The sequence below is a fragment of the Oryzias melastigma genome, linkage group LG6 (genome assembly GCF_002922805.2).
Source record: "Oryzias melastigma strain HK-1 linkage group LG6, ASM292280v2, whole genome shotgun sequence".
Classification (NCBI taxonomy): domain Eukaryota; kingdom Metazoa; phylum Chordata; class Actinopteri; order Beloniformes; family Adrianichthyidae; genus Oryzias; species Oryzias melastigma.
Genome location: NC_050517.1, coordinates 23,747,796 through 23,766,144, shown reverse-complemented (window position 1 = coordinate 23,766,144; position 18,349 = coordinate 23,747,796). Strand labels below are relative to the sequence as shown.

The following is an 18,349-nucleotide window of genomic DNA, read 5'->3' as shown; positions in this document are numbered from 1 at the left end:
TGCAGTAATATACACTGCAGGCAAATAAATAAAAATATTTACTGACATTCGTGAATATAGATAAAAACTTCCTGTTGAAAAAATGAATCAAGGGATGAATTTTATTGTGAAAAATTAAACCGGAAATCCTCAAGCAGACACGGAAGTTGGTTACGTCAGCTAACCGGTGTTGTTGAAATGTGATTCATTTGAGTTCACGTAAAACTTGGGTTTTTTAAACGCGTTTTTCCACTGTCGGTTCAAGAAGAACACTGTCTAAACACCGATTCAAAGCAAAAAGGTGAGGGATTAACGACTAGAATGTTTGATACACTATGAGCAATGGAATAAACCTGCGTTTAGAGAAATGTTTGTTTAGAAGCTAAGTTTTTTCACTTAGAAAAACACTTTGAGGCAATATAAGCTGGGCTATGTTCTTTTATTCTGATTCAAGAGAAAAAGATTTTTCAATGTTTTAAAATATTTAAAGTCCCAGTCCTTGTGAAAAATCCTTTTTTAACATGCTCTTGTGGTATTTTCTCATCATAGAAGACACAATAAATTAAGCTTAAATTAGCCTTTCTGAGTATTTATGTATTTCAAATCATTGTGAGTCAGGAGCAGATGAAAAAGTGTGCAAGTGTGACATACAAGTTACCAAGGCAAGCCACAAGCTCCTTGCTCTGCTCCATTCTGATCACTGACTGTAAAAGTAAACTGGACTGAGCGATTCCTCCTCCTTCCAGACAGGAAGTACCTGCTGGCTCCAAGAAGACAAAATCACATAGACTTTTATTGAGAAATAAACAGCTATTAGTCATTATATTTATCACAATAACCATTTTTGCTTTTTATTAGGAGTGTAATGATCAATCGATGAATTGATTTCTGTTCCCACAATCCAACTAGATCAATCTGTCTGAAGCAAGTTGTTTATCAAATCAAACTGAATCAGTGGAAGGGGTACAGACTTCTGGCGAGCTCGCTCCTGACTGACGACAAACATAAGTCATAGAAACGTTGACTCAGATTGACCCGAACCAATTATCGCCTACTAACCTCATCTGGCTCCAAATGACGACACCCGTATTGTGGAAAAATGGTGACTGAATTTTCTTTATTTTACTGGAGCCTGAATAAGCCGTTTTTTTTATGAGTGTTGTTACACTACTCAGTCCACTTCTTTCTTATACAGTCAATCGATGAACTAGTGTTGCTCTGCAGAAACTATGTCCTAGAAAACAACTGTTTATTTTATTTTTGCTCAAAAAGGTGTAATCATAATTGAAAAATGACTGTGAAAGCTTGCACAATAGATCAAAAAATAAGTTTGTGTCAGACTTTAAACATTTTTTCATCTTCTTGTTTTAAATATTTGGCTGATTTTATAGTTACCATTTTGGAAATGTGAACATCTGAATCAAAAGAAAAAAAATCTCTTATAAAATCCTGTTTTGTTTATTTTTTGTGAACAGATCCGAACATGGTACTTCCGTTTGTGTACACTCAGCAGGACTTCATCACTGATGTGTGTCGGAGCGGAGACAAGCTGGCAACGCCACTGACGGCGTTTGACTCAGCCATGCGGGCCGGCTGGACTGACAGGATGGAGAAAGGTCTCTTCCGCTACCATCTTAGGGGTTTAGAAACCCGAATACTGCCAGGTCAGCACGGCTTTGTGGCTCAGCTGAATGTTAAACGAGGAACGGAGAGAAGAAAGCCTCAGGAGATATTAAGCATTAAGCAGGAGTTTAATGGCAAACAGTTCAACTTTAACAAAATCAATCCAGATGAAGTTCTATTTGAAATGGTGAAGGGCAGAGATGGAGGCACAGCTTCACCTCCACCCTCTAAGATGGTTGTCCTGGTCAATGTGAGTCCGCTGGAGTTTGGACACTGTCTGTTTGTTCTTGATCCCTTGCGGTGTTTTCCACAAATCCTGATAAAGTCAGCAATCCAGATCAGCATCGAGTCTGTTCTCCTGAGCTCAGACCCCGGCTTCCGTGTTGGGTTCAACAGTCTTGGGGCGTTTGCGTCTGTCAACCATTTACACCTTCATGGATATTATCTTGACCACGAGCTGAAGATCGAATCCATCCCGGTGGAGCCTTTAGTTCCAGAAAAGGGACTTTATCTTTCCAGAGAATTCCCTGGGGGATTTGTGTTTTACGCAGAAGCAGACACGGTGGAGACAGTCGCAGAAGTGGTTTGTCAAGTCACAGATTTTCTCGTGGACGACAACATCGCTCACAACCTGTTCTTGACCAGAGGATGTCCGCCCTACGGATGTGCTCAGAGCAACGAGGACCGCCGCCTACGAAGCGGTGTGCGGATCGTCGTCTGGCCCAGAGTCGCCTGCTTTGGTGCCAAAGAAGAGTCGGCCTTCAACGTAGCTCTCTGTGAGCTGGCTGGACACTTACCATTCAAAAACAAAGACGACTTTGAGCGCTCAACTGAAAAGGACGTTGTTGAGATAATACAGAGGTACCTTCTACCTCAGAGTACACTCAGGAAGTTGGAGCAGCAGCTTATTAATCACCTGAGACACTGACACAAAACATCCATCTATCTGTAAAATTTCCTTCTCAATCATAAGTCTAAAAACTGTTTCCATATATTTATTTTTTTGCTGTTTGTAAAGTTTATTTAAGTGCATTTAAATCAAGAAAAAAAGCACTATCTCAACATTATACATGTTAGATATCTCAACATTATATAACGACACAGGTAATTCATTAAGGTCCTGTGTTGATTACATATATAATTTATTATTTTTTGAATGGGATCCAGATTAAATTAAGTCTATATCTTTATCCTAAATTAGTTTATTTGGGGTTTGGTTTATGTTTTGATTAAATTTCCCTTGCTGCAAATTAAAATATTCCTAAAAACATAGCTGGACATTTTTATTTTTTCATTTGACACTCATATTTTTATTTTATTTTTTACATTTTCTGTGTCCTATTGTTAGTTTTCTGCCTTTTAAAAGCTTTTACGCATTAGAGATCTGCTTGTACAGAACAGAAGCGGATGTGCTGTAACTATTTCCACCAGAGGTTCTTTTTTCTTGTTTAGCCAAAACATCTTTGTAGAAGAAGATAGAGGCCAGAAAACACAAAGAACACAGTAGTGTGTTTTGTTTTGCTTCAGAGAAATGATGTTCTTCAGTCCTGCCTTGGTCAAGTTCAGTGCAAAATGTCTTGAACCGTTTTAATGCTGGAAAGGTTTATGCTGAGTAATGTTTTCCCATGATGCAACACCAACAAAGACTTACAGTTGTTAATGTAAATGATGTCTTGTTTATTCATCATCAACCAATACACTAAGTCCTTTCCTAAAGACCTTTTTTTATGCTAAATCACTAAGATTAAATTGAAACACTAAACTAATGATTTTTAAATATTAATATATAAATAAATTAACACTAAAACATTATTTTTTGAATTAATTTGGCATCATATCATCTATTTTTTAGAAATAGAATGTCTTTTAAGGATTGTTTTCAGACCACTTTACATGTTTTATCGTTGTCAACACAATTTGTGCCCCAGAGGAGCACATCATCTGCCAGAATGACCTCACCAAGGCAGCAGCGTGAAGCTGAGCTGTCAAATGTCTAATCATATACCTGTCTTAATGAGGTTCATCACTGGGGAGTGCATAGTTTATCTATACGTCCAGCTGCTCACTTGTCGCTCGTAAATTATTACGACTTTACCACATTTAAAAAGCTAATTTAGTCTTCTTGAACAGATGTGCAAGTGTTGGTTTATTATTTTTTTACATTTTACTTTCTAGATTTTGTCCAGCTTAAAGCTTAAAGCTGCTGTGAATTTACAAAAAATACTTTTGTAATTAATTATCCCCCAATTTATTTGCCTTTATTTCTCTCTGCTTCAAGATTTTTGTACTTTTATTTTTGACAAATACAGACAACAGCTTCCGTTATTATTTAATAACATTACCGCTTAAAGTTTTGTACTATTTAATGTTTTAAGCTATTATTTAGTGTCTCTTTTTCCATTTGTTTTATTGCATCTTTGCAGATTAATCATTACATTTCAGCAGAAAACTGAAAAGCACCTGGTGTTCTGTGGGCACCCAGCTTTATCAAGTTCATTTGACTCTCCTTGAATGACATTTAAATACAGGGCATGCAATATGGGCCATTAGCCAATACTTTTACACTCTTCCGTTGGGTTATGTCTTGTAAACTCTCAAGTACATTGCCCCTACTTGGAAAATTACATCAGCTCAACTAATTTATATGTTACCTTTCAAACAGAGGTGGTCAACAGAGCAAAGCCAAATAAAAAACATCCAACTTAGAATGAATTTACAGTACAAATAATATCATTATGTAACGAATATCTAATTTCAATCATTATTGGCATTTTTTTTACTCTGTGATGCTTAAATTTATTTCCAACTATGAAAAAGAGAAAAAGTCACATGTGTTTTTGGTTTGAAGTTGAAGTTAAATTAGAGTAATTTTGGAGTAAAAGTGGTTTGATGCATCAATATGAGTTCATAGTTGCGTTGTTACAGAGAATCCGGGAAAGGCTTCGGTAGCCATGTGACCCCCAAAATTGATAAAATTAATTATTTTCCTCAAAAATATTGAAATTTGTTCACCATGAAGGTGTGAGACATGTAAAAAAGCACATATACAGAAGCGGTGTCTTCAGCTTACGGCCATCAACCATTTAAACCTAAAAAAGTTTGTTTTTTCTTTACTTTCATGAACAGCTGCTGGGTGACATTGCGATTTATCCAGAGCGTACAGCTCATTTCACCCAGTGGCGCCGGAGACCGGCTCCTGCCAGACATCCTTGGACTCTTGATCCATGAGGCTGTGATGGTTAACAAAATAAAACCGCCTCCTTTCTGATGAAGCCAGCACGGGCACGCATTATTTACAGTTAATACTTCAATGCAGGTTCAGTGAAAAGTCATTTGATGAGACACCAGCTTTTGTTCTTGACTTTGACTGACATGGGGGGAAAAAAGTTCAGAGAGGAAGGTGAATAGTTGTTAAAATAGCTTAAAATCTAGTAAAAAAAAAATACACATAATTTTGCGTGAAAATGTTACAGAATCAATTTGGTGACATCCTCAAATGTCACTTTAGTATTAAAACTGGGTATAGGCACAGATAAACGCAAAGTCATTGACAGAGTACAGTACATTCTGTTGGCAGGCTGGTGGGAGGGGAAGTGGGCGTGTCCTTCAGGTAGACACCCTTGAACTTGAGCGTGAGGATGCTCTGGCCTTTGCAGCATTTGACACTCTTGCAGAGCAGCTGGACACTTGTGCTCTTCCTAACCAATTCTGACTCCTTTTTTAAATATATTTTTGAAGATATCCGCTAAGCATTAACGATGGGTGCTTCTCAAAGCTTTAGGTCGATGTGTGACAGAGAGAAAAATACAAATGTTCATCTCAGTCTTCCAGCAGTTTGCATCGTGTGGCAGACAGCCATGATCATTTTGTTTGGAGTTTTTGTCCGGTACGATGAGCAATCAAGTACAAAATGGCTAGAGGAAAATCCAAAAAATATTAGTGAGATAGAAAATGACTTCTACTACAGATACCCAAGTAAGTGATGTTCTTCTTTCATGTTATTGAATCTTTTAATTTAAAGTGATGACTTTTGTAGACATTTTAAATCTTGATTTGTTTTGCAGCTGATAAATTCTGCAGGTTTCTTCTATAATCATGTAGATATGTTAATGTTTATGAATATATTTATATGTTTTACTTTATAATGAAAAAAAATACAAAAGTTAAATTAGTTTAGATATGTTTCCCTGTTTTTTTTGTCATTTACAGTCGTCCCTCGAGATCATTAATTTTACCACAACTATTAACTATCATTTGTTCTATAACTTTCTCTGGATTTCATAATTGTTCCTGTCTTTGTAAAGTGTTTCTTTTAGTTACCGATGTCCCAAAGTTGAATTTTGTTTGTCAGAGCAATTTGATTTTGATTCCAATATCGATTATTTTGTAAGATATTTTTGATAAATGAAAGAAAAAGTTATTAGCAGATCCAGGTTGGTCCCTATTTTTTATTTTATCCAACTTCTTTCATAATTTGACACTTAAGCAGATCACTTCTGTGAAGTATATGGAACATTTAAGTAAACAACTACCAACTGGAAAAAAATATATACATTTTTATGACATGTAAAATTAGGTGATAATTATCATCAAATCACGTGAGAAAGTTAGAAATTGTAGTGTTAATTCCTCAAGAACTAGAAGTCTTTGATTTATTATAATCCATGTTTACATGACGAATTCTTAAAGAATAGAAGTGATTTTCTCCAAAATAAAATTTATTTTTAAGTTTAATAATAAATGATCAATGATCAAAGTTTGGTGACTGTAGTTTTAGGATCTTCAGAAAATGTTTGATTACAGTATATGTCCATTAAAACTTCCCTTAATTATTGTTGTAGCATTTATATAATGAAGAGTTTTCATGACTACTTTATATTGATGCATCAGTTTATTGGTTTTGGTTGTTTTTGAGAGATTTAGGATTTACTTAGTTTTTCTTTATTTTTGCCGATTTTATTTTCATGTAGTTAGATTCAACCAAGCACAAAAACTGATGGAAATTCATGTTGGTTACATGTAATTTGTGCAGTCGCATTGCTGAATTACCAGCACGTATTTTGAGTGTGTCCGAGGATAAATGTTGCTCTTGGTCGCTCGTAGTAACCTAACCCTAATGAGCGTAATGAGCCATTCTGATTGTCAAGAAACAAAAATCAGATCTTTTTTCTGTTGAAATGCTTTTATAGGACATTGTTTGCGTTAAGACAGAAAAGAAGAGACACTCTCTGTCAGTTTGAAACGTTTATTTAAAGTGTTTTTTAACAAAAAGTCAGACTCTGTGAATACCTTGCTAACTTTACCAAACTGTTTTTGTGTGCATTCTGCTCAAACTGATACCATAGTTTATGTCAGTAAAATGTCGTATTACATTCATGATATGCAGATTTCTACTCAGGCATTTATTTAAAATAAAAAGCTTAAAATACACAGCTCTGATCAAAATAATAATAAAAAAAATCTGAATCTGATCAGGAGGAAACATCAGATTTGATCAAGTCAGAAACTATGTGATCGGGTCTGATTTCCAATCACGTGATCAGATTGTGATGTCCCTAGTTTTAAGCCCGTTGTGGTAATGTGACCAACAGAAAATAGTGTCAGTGTCAAGTTGTAATTAAACTGTCTCAGGTTTGGTTGGCTCAAATGTTTGTCTTGATGCATTTTGGAGGAAAAGTAGTAGAAAAATATTTTGAAATATGGACGAAACATCTCAATATCCAAGATATGTGATGAGAGTAGTTACAAAAGTCTGAATTTTTTGGAAATTGTTGTGTATCAGATGAACAGGAAGATCTGATCCCTCTCAGAAGCTTTTGTGAGTAAATCAGCTGATGGGTGCAGACATTTGTGTTTTAGATAACAATTGAACCTTGTTTGCCAACAGTTTTTATAAATAACCAACAGATTACATAGAAGGGTTTTCAGTGTATTACCTGATATGAGCATTGACTGTATAATAGAACTGGACTGAGCTAGAGTGATGTCACCTATGGAAAACACATTTTCTCCAGTTCCCATGAAATGAAGTCAATTCAGTTACCATTTTTCTGCTATATGGACGTCGCCATGTTGGAACCAGATGATGTTAGTAAGTGACGATTGACGAGTCGGTCTGAGTAAGTGACCTTGTTGGAAAGCCACACCCCTTCCACTTGAAAGCAGACTCGAGAGAATAAAAATGTAGCTTTAAAAAAATTATGATTAGCAAGAACAAGTTAGGAAGAAGTACCACTGTAAAAGCTGTTCATTTCTCAAAAGAAGTTTATTGGATTTCAGCTTTCTGGGACCAGCAGGCACTTTGTTTTTAGAACACAAGGGGGGAGGGATCGCTCAGTCCAGACCTCATTTACAGTCCATGGAACTGATCAAGCGATAGGTGACAGCTGAGAGGAAGACCTCCTTCTCATTCAATTATTAGGAAGATTTAGCAGAACCAGACTGAGAAATTCTGACTATTTGCTGTGACCAGTTAGAGCCTGAGAGGAACGGACAGAAAAAAGCAATAAGAAAAAAAACAAAAAAAAATAGAAATATCTGTTGTAAAACAAAACATTTGTTTATTGGATCTTTGCAGATTAATCATTACTTTTCAACAGAACACTAAAAGGCACCTGGTGTTCTGTGGGCGTCGAGCTTTATCAAGTTCATTTGACTTTCCTGGAATGACATTTAAACTCCAGGGCATGTAATATGGGCCATTACCCAATACTTTTACACCCTTCTGTTGGGTTATGTCGTGTAAACTCACAAGTACATTGCCCCTACTTAATGACAACTTGTATTCATTTCCATAATTCCATTCAAAAATTATTATTATTATTATTTTAATCGTTTATTTGTTGTTGTTGTTTTTAACATATATTCAGGTTCCAACTCATAAAACACACAAGAATAGCATTTTATAAAATTTTAATACATTATAGGAACCACCATTTACTTCTCAGTTTTTGCAAAAAGATAAAGACAGAGATTATGATCACACCAAATCAATCAAAATAAAGTATCATTAAAATTATATGTTTATGTTCAATACTTCAGTAGCATGGGGCGGGGCCAGGTTCTGCATCTCCTTTTAGATCTTCAGCAGAAGGGATCATGAAATTCTCCAGAACATTCTGGTAGACTATTTGAGATTGTAGAAATGATTGACTGTGGAGATTTCACACTGGACCTCCAGCAGCTTGGGTTCTGCACCTGGCTAGTCTTCCTCCAAACCCTTGGACCTTGATTTCTAAATGAAAGGCACACTTTACTTTTATTAGAAAACAAGATTTGGACCGCAAGCCAACAGTCCAGTCTTTCTCCTCCTTGGTCAAATTGAGGCGTTTCTTCCATTGACTCAGAAGTGAATTAACCTGAGGAACCAGACAGTTGTGGTCCATCTCCATCTCTTATGGACGTTTGTCTGCAGGTATCTTGAATCTTGTCTCTTTGAAAATGGTGCATCTTCTCCTGCCACACTTTGGCCATCCATCAGACTTTCCATTGATGTGTTTGGACACTGCTCTGACAACAGCCAGCCTCCTTAGATATGAAATTTTAGGGCTTACAGTCTGACATCTTCCCCATGTTAAACCGAACTGAGACAATTGAACCAAACAGAATCAAATGAATGAGATCTGAGGAACCTGTGCATTTGCTTTGAGTTTAATTTATGATTAGTTAGTGAAACTTAGTTTATGACATTTAAGCCTTGCTAAAAAAAATCTACAAAATATTCTAATTATTTGAAATCCTATTTTTGTGTTGTCATTTTCTCACAGTCATTAACCGTAGAGATGTAAACATTGGATTTTCTTTAGTTTCATGGAGCTGCTGGGTGACATTGCGATTTAGAAACAGAGACAGCTTCCTCCCAGACATCCTTGGACACATGAGGCTGTGATGGTTAACGAAATAAAACCACCTCCTTTCTGATGATGCAGCACGAGAGCACATTATTTACAGTTAATGCTTCAATGCAGGTTCAGTGAAAAGTCGCTTGATGAGACACCAGCTTTTGTTCTTAACTTTGACTGACATAAATGAAAAAATGTGTGGGGAAGGAGGTGAAGGTTTTTAAAATGATGTACAATGTTATTTTTTTTAAACAATTTTGCATGAAAATGTGACAGAATCTAATTTGTAATTGTGTAAAAATGTATTTCATCAGGTTCCTCTTCAGTTTTGAAACTGAATATAGGTACACATAAAAAGCAAAGTCATTGACAGAGTACAGTACATTCTGTAGGCAGGCTGGTGGGAGGGGAAGTGGGCGTGTCCTTCAGGTAGACACCTTGAACTTGAGCGCGAGGATGCTCTGGCCTTTGCAGCATTTGCCTCTCTTACAGAGCACGACTCAGGTGGACACTTGTGCTCTTCCTAACTGATTCTGACTCTTTCTCACACATATTTTTGAAGATATCAGCTAAGCTTTAACGATGGGTGCTTCTCAAAGCTTTAGGTCGATGTGTGACAGAGAGAAAAATACAAATGTTCATCTCAGTCTTCCAGCAGTTTGCATCGTGTGGCAGACAGCCATGATCATTTTGTTTGGAGTTTTTATCCGGTATGATAAGGAATCAGATGCAAAATGGCTAGAAGAAAAGCCAAGTAATGTAAGTGAAATAGAAAATGACTTCTACTACAGATACCCAAGTAAGTCACGTTCTTCTTTCATGTTGTTAAATCTCTTGATTTAAAGTGATGACTTTTGTATACATTTTAAATCTTGATTTGTTGTGCACACAATAACATTTATAGGCTTGTAATACGTAGATAAGTTCATGTTTATATATGTATTTTACTTTATAATTAAAAAAAAGTTACAGAAGTCTAACAAGTGTGGATCTATGTTATCCCCTGTATTTGATGTCCCTCAAGGAAATTCATTTTGCTACAGTTCTATACTGTAAGTTCTTTGCTGTATAGATTTTCTTGCGATTTCATAATATTTCCTGTCTTTTATAATTGTGTTTGTTTGAAGGGCGTGGTGGTAACGTGCCCAACAGAAGACGGTGTCAGTGTCATCATTAAACCATCTCAGGTTTAATGCTCATATGTTTGCCATGACACACTTTACAGGCAAAGATCAAAATAAATAGTTTGAAGTGTTAACAAAACATCCTAATAAGTACATCATGTGATGAGAAAAGTTAAAATAACCTGAGAGATTTAAAAAACTCCCTGTCAGTTAAAGATTAGGAAGAAACTTCCAGCAGAACCAGACTGAGAAATAGTGACTATTAGCTGTGATCAGTTAGTCTGTGAGGACACAAGTGAAAAAGAAAAAAAGATCGGTGATAAAATAAGGATGCTAACTTCCCTTCTCCATTTTTACAAAGAGGAAACTCTAACACGCCTTCAGAATCATCATTGCATAGCAAAAGTTCATTTTTACTGTAGTAACTATAATCAAACAGGAGTTATTTTTTTAATTTACTGACAAAGAGGTTAAAAAAATATGTGTACAATTGTAGAGAGTAATTCAAAACATTCAACTAAGTGGTCCTGCAGTTAGTCTACCACTAAGATGGACTATTTTTAATGTACAATTGTAGCTATTTTCAATTTTTGTTGCAATTTTTTTCTTGTTGATAGTTGTTACAATAAAAATGATCAGTACAATTCTATTCAAATCTACTCAAAGTAAGTTACTCCGAAACTACAAAAAGGATTAGCTTGATTATAACTTGAATTAATTAATTTGGTGAATATCATTTACAGAAGTAATTATAGTAATTCTATAACTCAAAACATTTTGTCCTTGACTTGTCTCTATATACCTTCCTTCTATGTAATGTGCCCTTATGCCAGCTTGCATTGTTCAAACTTGTTGTGAAAGTAAACTGTTCCCTCTGCATGTGCTCGGAGATGACACATTGTGTCATGCCACAGGTGGCAAGTTATCAGGTGGAACACAAAACACGTGAAACTCAGACTGTAATTTGATTTGTGTTTGTGGAAAAAGTTCTGAAGATGGTTGGTGAGAAACAGAGTGAACCTTTTATTATTGTAGCACTTTAGAAAAAAAATGTGTTTTGTTATTTAGAATTAAAAATCTGATTTCAATATTGCCAATGTCCCTTTTATTATGGACCAATCCAAATGTTAATTTTTCCAGAAGTAGTTGTTCTCAGAAAAGAGATTTGACTTGTCTATTTTTTTTTATTTTTTTGTATTTGTTTGTTTGTTTTGTCATGTGGTGTGGCACTTAGCAGTTCCCTAGGATGGTGAATATAGATGCAAATAAGTCTTTGAACGCCCGGTGATTTTTGCAAGTTGTAACACTTAGAGGGCTCTGAAATTTTCATCTAAGCTCCATGTTCACTGTGAGAGACATAATCTAAAAAAATATCTGGAAATCACATTTCATGTTATTCTAAATAACTGTAGATCAGTCAGGCTTTTGCGCTGAGAAACACTGAGTTTGAGCCAAAGATTTTCTGTTGGGTTTAGGTCTGGAAACTCTCCAGGCCACTCCAGAACTTTGATATGCTTCTTACAGAGCCGCTCCTTGGTTATCATGGCTGTGTGCTTCGAGTCATTGTCATGTTGGGAGTCCCATCTTCAATGCTCTAACTGAGGCAAAGGAGATCGTTTCCTATAATATCTCAGCATATGACCCCGGTTATCCTCTCCTTAATACAATGCAGTCATCCTGTCCCATGTGCAGAAATGCACCCCCCATAGCATGATGCTACCACCCCCATGCTTCACACTAGGGATGATATTTATCATTCTTCTTCCTCCAAACACGGTGAATTTAATTAAGACTAAAAAGTTCTGTTTCAGTCTCATCTGACCACATGACTTTCTCCCATGACTCCTCTGGATCATCCAAATAGTCAAACTTAAGTCGAGCCTGGACATGTGCTGGTTTTAGCAGGGGAACATTCTGTCCCATGCATGATTTCAAACATCTTAGTGTAACCATGGAAACAGTGGTCTCAGCTCTTTTCAGGTCATTGCCCAGCTCCTCCTGTGTAGTTCTGGGCTAGGTCCTCATCTTTCTTAGGATCATTGAGACCCCACGAGGTGAGATCTTGAATGGAGCCTCAGTCTGAGGGAGATTGACAGTTTAGCTTCTTCCATTTTCTAATAATTGCTCCAACAGAGGTTCTTTTTCACCAAGCATCTTAACAATGTGGAGGTCTACAGGTGTCTCTGGTGTCTTTGGACAGCTCTTTGGTCATGGCTGTGTGGAGTTGTTGGAGTCTTAATGATTGAGGTGTCTTTACGCAGCTAATGACCTCAAACAGGTGCTTCTAATTTAGGATAATAACTGAAGGACTTTTTTAAGGTGGACTATGTGATAGACAGGTCCTCAAATATTTGAAGCTGTAGCATGCGAATAATTACTTAAAAAATCTTACTGCTTAAAAACTTACTGTAGATGTTTATATGTATACATGTATATTAGTGAGTTATAACATTATTCTGTCTATATTTAAATTGTCACTATTTTTAAAAGCAACTGTTGGAGAAATGTAAACTGCACCCATACATGTGAATGGCATCATTTGGGATTAAAATGAGTTCTGGCATCTGGTAATGTTAAATGAACCACACCACTTATCAATGTTGTGATATTTTCCTTTGTCTTACCCCTATTTATTTTTCCATGAGCATTTCTCTGTGTACACAGGGGAAGACTTTTATTTATACCTGAATCATTCAGGTGTTCTGAGCTGGTTCTGCAGGTGCATCAAAGCAACAAAAGCCCTGAGATCAAATTCATAACAAGAGATATGTTTTCCTCGTTTGTCCTGTACAGTCTTATTAATGGTCCTCTTTTTGTGGCTAGACTACCAAATGTAAAACGTACAAATGCAGGAAAATTCATGGAACGTTTTCTCCGTAGGTTTCCAGGATGTGCACGTGATGATCTTTGTTGGATTTGGTTTCCTGATGACGTTTCTGAAGCGATACAGCTTTGGTGGAGTGGGTTTCAACTTCCTCATCGCCGCCTTTGGCCTCCAGTGGGCGTTGCTGATGCAGGGCTGGTTTCACCACCTGGGCGATGATGGGAAGATAACCATTAATGTTTATGGGTAAATGGACCTTTTAAAATAAATTCATAATAACAAACAAGTGCTGAAGAGGGAAGAAATTGTGAGAGGCTCCTCTTATCTGTAGTTCAATTTGATAAAGACATTCGATTCCACTTCCTCCCCCTCATAGGGGTGCGCCTCTTCTTTGATTAGTCTCATCAAATACTTGCGTTTCCCTCGACAACAGTTCAGTAAGCAAACACTGTTACCGATCCCCATTGTTAGAATGAAGTTGTGTGCATTGTGCATTTTTTAGCTCAAATTTCTTGAATTAAGCACCATAAACAGTCATACCGGTGTTAAAAAAACCCATCCAACACATATTAACACTTCAGTTTTAAACTTTAAAGTCACAGCACTGATTTAACTTCACAAATATGTTTGTATTTTCTTGGAGGAGTATCCTAAGAGAGCATGTTTCCAGAGTGTTGGCAGAAATTAAAATTTGTCAAAGCGGAGAAACTGGTCTCACTGTGAGATTGCGTGAGATCCCTCTAGACATATTATGTAACGAGTTTGTTCAGAGTCTGTGTTTGAAAGTTAAACAAATACTCTGCCTATACAGAGAAAGGATGATTGTGCAGAACAAATGCTGATTCTGTACATATCAAAGAAAGTTGGATGTGTGCCGAACACAATGAGAAAAAGCGTCTGAATGAACTCTGTGGTTTCTGTGGGTTATAATGGCTCTTTTCTCAGAAGAAATCAATTTTTTTATTGTGTTCTGTTTTTTTTTAAAGATTTGTCTGATGCATTTTGTCTTCACAGTATGATCAATGCGGATTTTTGTGTGGCTGGCTGCTTGATTGCCTATGGAGCGTTGCTGGGTAAAGTCAGCCCGGTCCAGCTGATGGTCCTAACTTTGTTTGGGGTCACATTATTTGCTGTGGAGGAATACATTATCTTAAATCTCATAAAGGTAATAGTTTTTTGTGTTAAAAAAGCATATTTTGCTTTATATCACTACAGAATTAGCTAAGTTGTTTGGATTTAAATGGCTATTGTTTTGTATTTAAAGGCAAAAGATGCTGGAGGCTCCATGGTGATCCACACATTTGGAGCCTACTATGGTCTCGCCATATCGTGGATGCTCTATCGACCAAATCTGGACCAGAGCAGCCGTTTGCAGCGCTCAGTTTACCACTCAGACGTCTTCGCTATGATTGGTAAATTCTCTTGTGACTGACAGCTGTTTGGTTCTGGAATGCTTTTTAGACAGATGTTTTCACTGCTTCTTATTCACAGGCACTCTATTCCTGTGGATGTTCTGGCCCAGCTTTAACTCGGCCATTACTGAGCATGGAGACGGGCAGCACAGAGCAGCCATCAACACCTACCTGTCGCTGGCTTCAACGGTGCTCACTACTGTGGCTGTTTCAAGTGTCTTTCAAAAGCACGGAAAGCTGGACATGGTGAGGAACAGAAACTGTTACTTCAAACCATATGGGCATTATTATGATTAAACGTTAAACTAAATACATATTTTGACAGTCATTTACTTAAACTTTGATCAAAGACTCAAAAAAAGCTTCTCTCTTAAGAATGTATGTTACTTTTGAAACTTAAAGGGTAACTAATCCCTAAATCAACTTTTATTGGCTGTTGACCACTTATAAATGTGGCTTTATAAGTGCCCCTACAGGTTGAAACGAGGTATTACAGCTGAATTTTTTGATTGGTCAAACCATTTACGTCTCACGTCACTTCAGAAGTCCCACGTTATGATCTGCAGCTCCAGTAATGATAACAGTCCTGTTCCTCAGCCCCGCCCCTCTCGCTGGATTTTCAAATGTCGGCTGTGGGTGGAGTCAGACTCCAACTTCCCTGTTTGGTAACCCTTTAAACTGAGCATTTTTAAAAATGTGTCAAACTCAGTTTAAAGAGACTGAATTTATCATGTCCCTCATATTTAGTAACTTTATTCCTTACTATTAGCAGGAAAATATTATAACAAAAAAAGCAATTTTTTTTGGCTAAAATTCTGTTCATCCATCTTCTTAACCTACAAAATCCCTTTTGAGGCCAGTGCCCATTCTGGCTACTAGTGGACAACACAATCCTTCCTACACATACCAAGGAACATGTTAACATGTAGAAGAAAACCAGAGTGTGTGTGGAAAATCTCTGTGAACATACAAACTTCACACAGATATGTCCAAGTCAGGATTAAAATCACGCCCTTCTCGCTGTGAGGCGAGAGTGCCACCGTGAAACCTTACAAGAACTCCAAATCATCCTGACATGTATTCCATGATTTCTGCGCTCAGGTCCACATCCAGAACTCTACCCTCGCTGGAGGTGTTGCCGTAGGAACCGCAGCCGAGTTTATGCTGATGCCTTATGGATCTCTGATTGTTGGGTTCTGCTGTGGGATTTTGTCCACACTAGGATACGTCTACATCACAGTAATTTATCTACTTTTATAAGTACAAGCAAAAAAAAAAAAAAACAAATGTTCACTTTTGATCTCACATTTAATCAAAATGCGTGCCTGTCGTCCAGCCCTTCCTGGAAAAGCACATGAAAATCCAGGACACATGTGGAATTCACAACCTCCATGCCATGCCGGGAGTCATTGGGGGTATTGTTGGAGCCATCACTGCTGCTGCTGCCACAGAGAGCGTTTATGGTGCAAAAGGGTAAGTCTTACAAAAAAAAAATGTAATGTAATTTGTTAGTTGAAATTACTCCTTGTGGACCACAATTTAAATCTATTTTTTGTTCCAAAAGGATACATCTGTTTGATTTTCCTCCTGCAAAACAAGGCGGCCACCAAGCAGGAGCCCTCTGTGTGGCTCTCTGCTTTGGCATAGGTGGAGGTATTCTTGTAGGTGAGCAGTTTCACTTTTACTTACACTGTTACTTTGTTTTTAACAAAAACACACAGCAAATATTTGTGTTGGATCATCATTGTCCTTGTGTTTGTTCTAAGGCGCTATCCTAAGATTACCAATATGGGGAGATCCAGCTGACGACAACTGCTTTGATGATGAGCCCTACTGGGAGGTGAGGAGCAGATTTGATTATTATTATTCATAAAAACCTTTAAATCAATTTAAATTGTGTTTTTAAGGAATGGAAAGGAAAATGTGTTTTACTTGTCTTTTTAGAGCATTTTTTTAATATTTTTTTTAATTGTATTACTGATTTCACGAATAGAAAGTCAGAGACATTTGCAATTCAGTTTTTGCTCCAAAGAATTACATCTGTTTTAGAAAATAAGTGCTCAGCTGTTACCAACTGCTTCCTCACGTTTCGTTCTCAGGTGCCAGAGGAGGACGAGGAGAGCGTCCCGCCCGTCCTGCAGTACAACAATCACATGCGGAATAAAGACGTGTGCGTATCTGCTTTGTTTATGGGACAACAGTGTCTGGTCATGGATATGATTTCTCCCACTGAGCAGCAGCTTTTCTGCTCACGGGGGGACGCAATGCCTTCAGCGTCCTCTTAGAGGCAGCAGAGTCAAGGTTATAAGGAGTGTGCGGTTAGCTTTCTCAGTAGGGAACATGGAGGGAACACAGGCTGGAGTTGTTGACTCAAGCCCACATTGTCACAGAGGCTGCCTCTGCTCGGAGGCTGGATTACTGGTGACGCAAATCTGTGTTCTGATACTAAGTAAAGCTGCAACGTGCTGTTTATTAATAGGGGCTTTTGAGTCTGAAGCCCTTAAAGTGACCTTGGTAATATTTAACAGCTGCCATATTTACAGTAAGAATAAAAATGATGGAAGAAGAAACCAGTCAGACTTAATACATTTATAATTTACTATTAATAAAATGGACACAATAGAAGCAGTAAATGTAGAAAATGTTCCATTTATTTTTATTTTTTTGTATTTATGTTAATTTATTTGTATATTTTTCAGGGCGGAGTCAAATTTCACCATGGAATCAGATACCAGGCCTCGAGCGTGAAGAACATCTGCGTCATCGACACACAACTTACTTCTCTATTGGACAAAAGTGAAAAACCTGAAGCGGTCACGGCACACCTGTCATTACCGGCCATGAAACTATTTTCTTTCCCTTTTGTTCTTTTAAATCCCATTGAAGCAGGGTGACAATCTAAGTTTTTCAAAATAAAATCATAGAAATTGGAAACTATTTGACACTTCCTTTTGTCTTGTCGATTAAATAATTATTGCTGCCTTGAAACATACATTAATCCTCCTATTTTTTTCCCTGTGAAACCTAAGAATGTATTCACTTTCCTTTTTTTATTTATTCCTTTTCACAAAGCTGATCACTTTTGTCTGTTTTCATGTTGGACTTTTACAATAAAAGTTGTTTTATCTTGTTATTGATCATGGATTTAAAGCTTTTAAGCTTTTATAACGTCACTTTGATAGTTTTGTTAAAACACTTCATGTGCAGCAGCTTCTTTATACTTACACTGAACATGTCTGATGTTAAATACATTTGTTAATATTTGTGTTTTTATTGTTTTAAAAATAATCTGTTATGAACTGATAATTAATGGTCTATGATGAATGCCAGAAGATTCTAAAAAAAAAAAAGATCTAAATGTAAAAGGAAATTAAAGAAAAAGCAAATGTGTATGTCAAAAGCTAATTTGTTTAAATCATGAAAATATTTGCATATTGTTTTGAATCATACTATTTTTGAATAAAGAAGTAATTGCTAATAAATGGAAGACATTATAATATGCAATGTCCTAACCGTGTTATTTATTTTAGAAATAAATCAGAATCG

The 18,349-nt window shown here is 36.8% G+C and overlaps 2 protein-coding genes across 3 annotated transcripts; both read left to right on the top strand.

Moving 5' to 3' along the window:
* Positions 1–126: 126 nt before the first annotated feature.
* Positions 127–2,872, top strand: gdpgp1 (GDP-D-glucose phosphorylase 1). The gene is made up of 2 exons (XM_024282577.2): positions 127–280; positions 1,455–2,872. The coding sequence occupies exon 2, from the start codon at positions 1,463–1,465 to the stop codon at positions 2,528–2,530; it is 1,068 nt and encodes a 355-aa protein (XP_024138345.1). The 5' UTR covers positions 127–280; positions 1,455–1,462; the 3' UTR covers positions 2,531–2,872.
* Positions 2,873–5,261: 2,389 nt separating this feature from the next.
* rhcgb (Rh family, C glycoprotein b) lies at positions 5,262–17,737 on the top strand. Of its 2 annotated transcripts, none has more exons than XM_024282579.2 (11): positions 5,262–5,577; positions 13,448–13,637; positions 14,406–14,556; positions 14,656–14,803; positions 14,883–15,049; positions 15,905–16,042; positions 16,140–16,276; positions 16,368–16,468; positions 16,570–16,643; positions 16,903–16,973; positions 17,503–17,737. In XM_024282579.2, exons 1-11 carry the CDS (start codon positions 5,361–5,363, stop codon positions 17,549–17,551), a joined length of 1,443 nt encoding a protein of 480 aa, XP_024138347.1. In that variant the 5' UTR covers positions 5,262–5,360; the 3' UTR covers positions 17,552–17,737. The 2 variants fall into 2 exon arrangements, with proteins under 2 accessions (XP_024138347.1, XP_024138346.1); XM_024282578.2 differs by lacking the exon at positions 5,262–5,577 and adding an exon at positions 9,942–10,242.
* Positions 17,738–18,349: the final 612 nt, after the last annotated feature.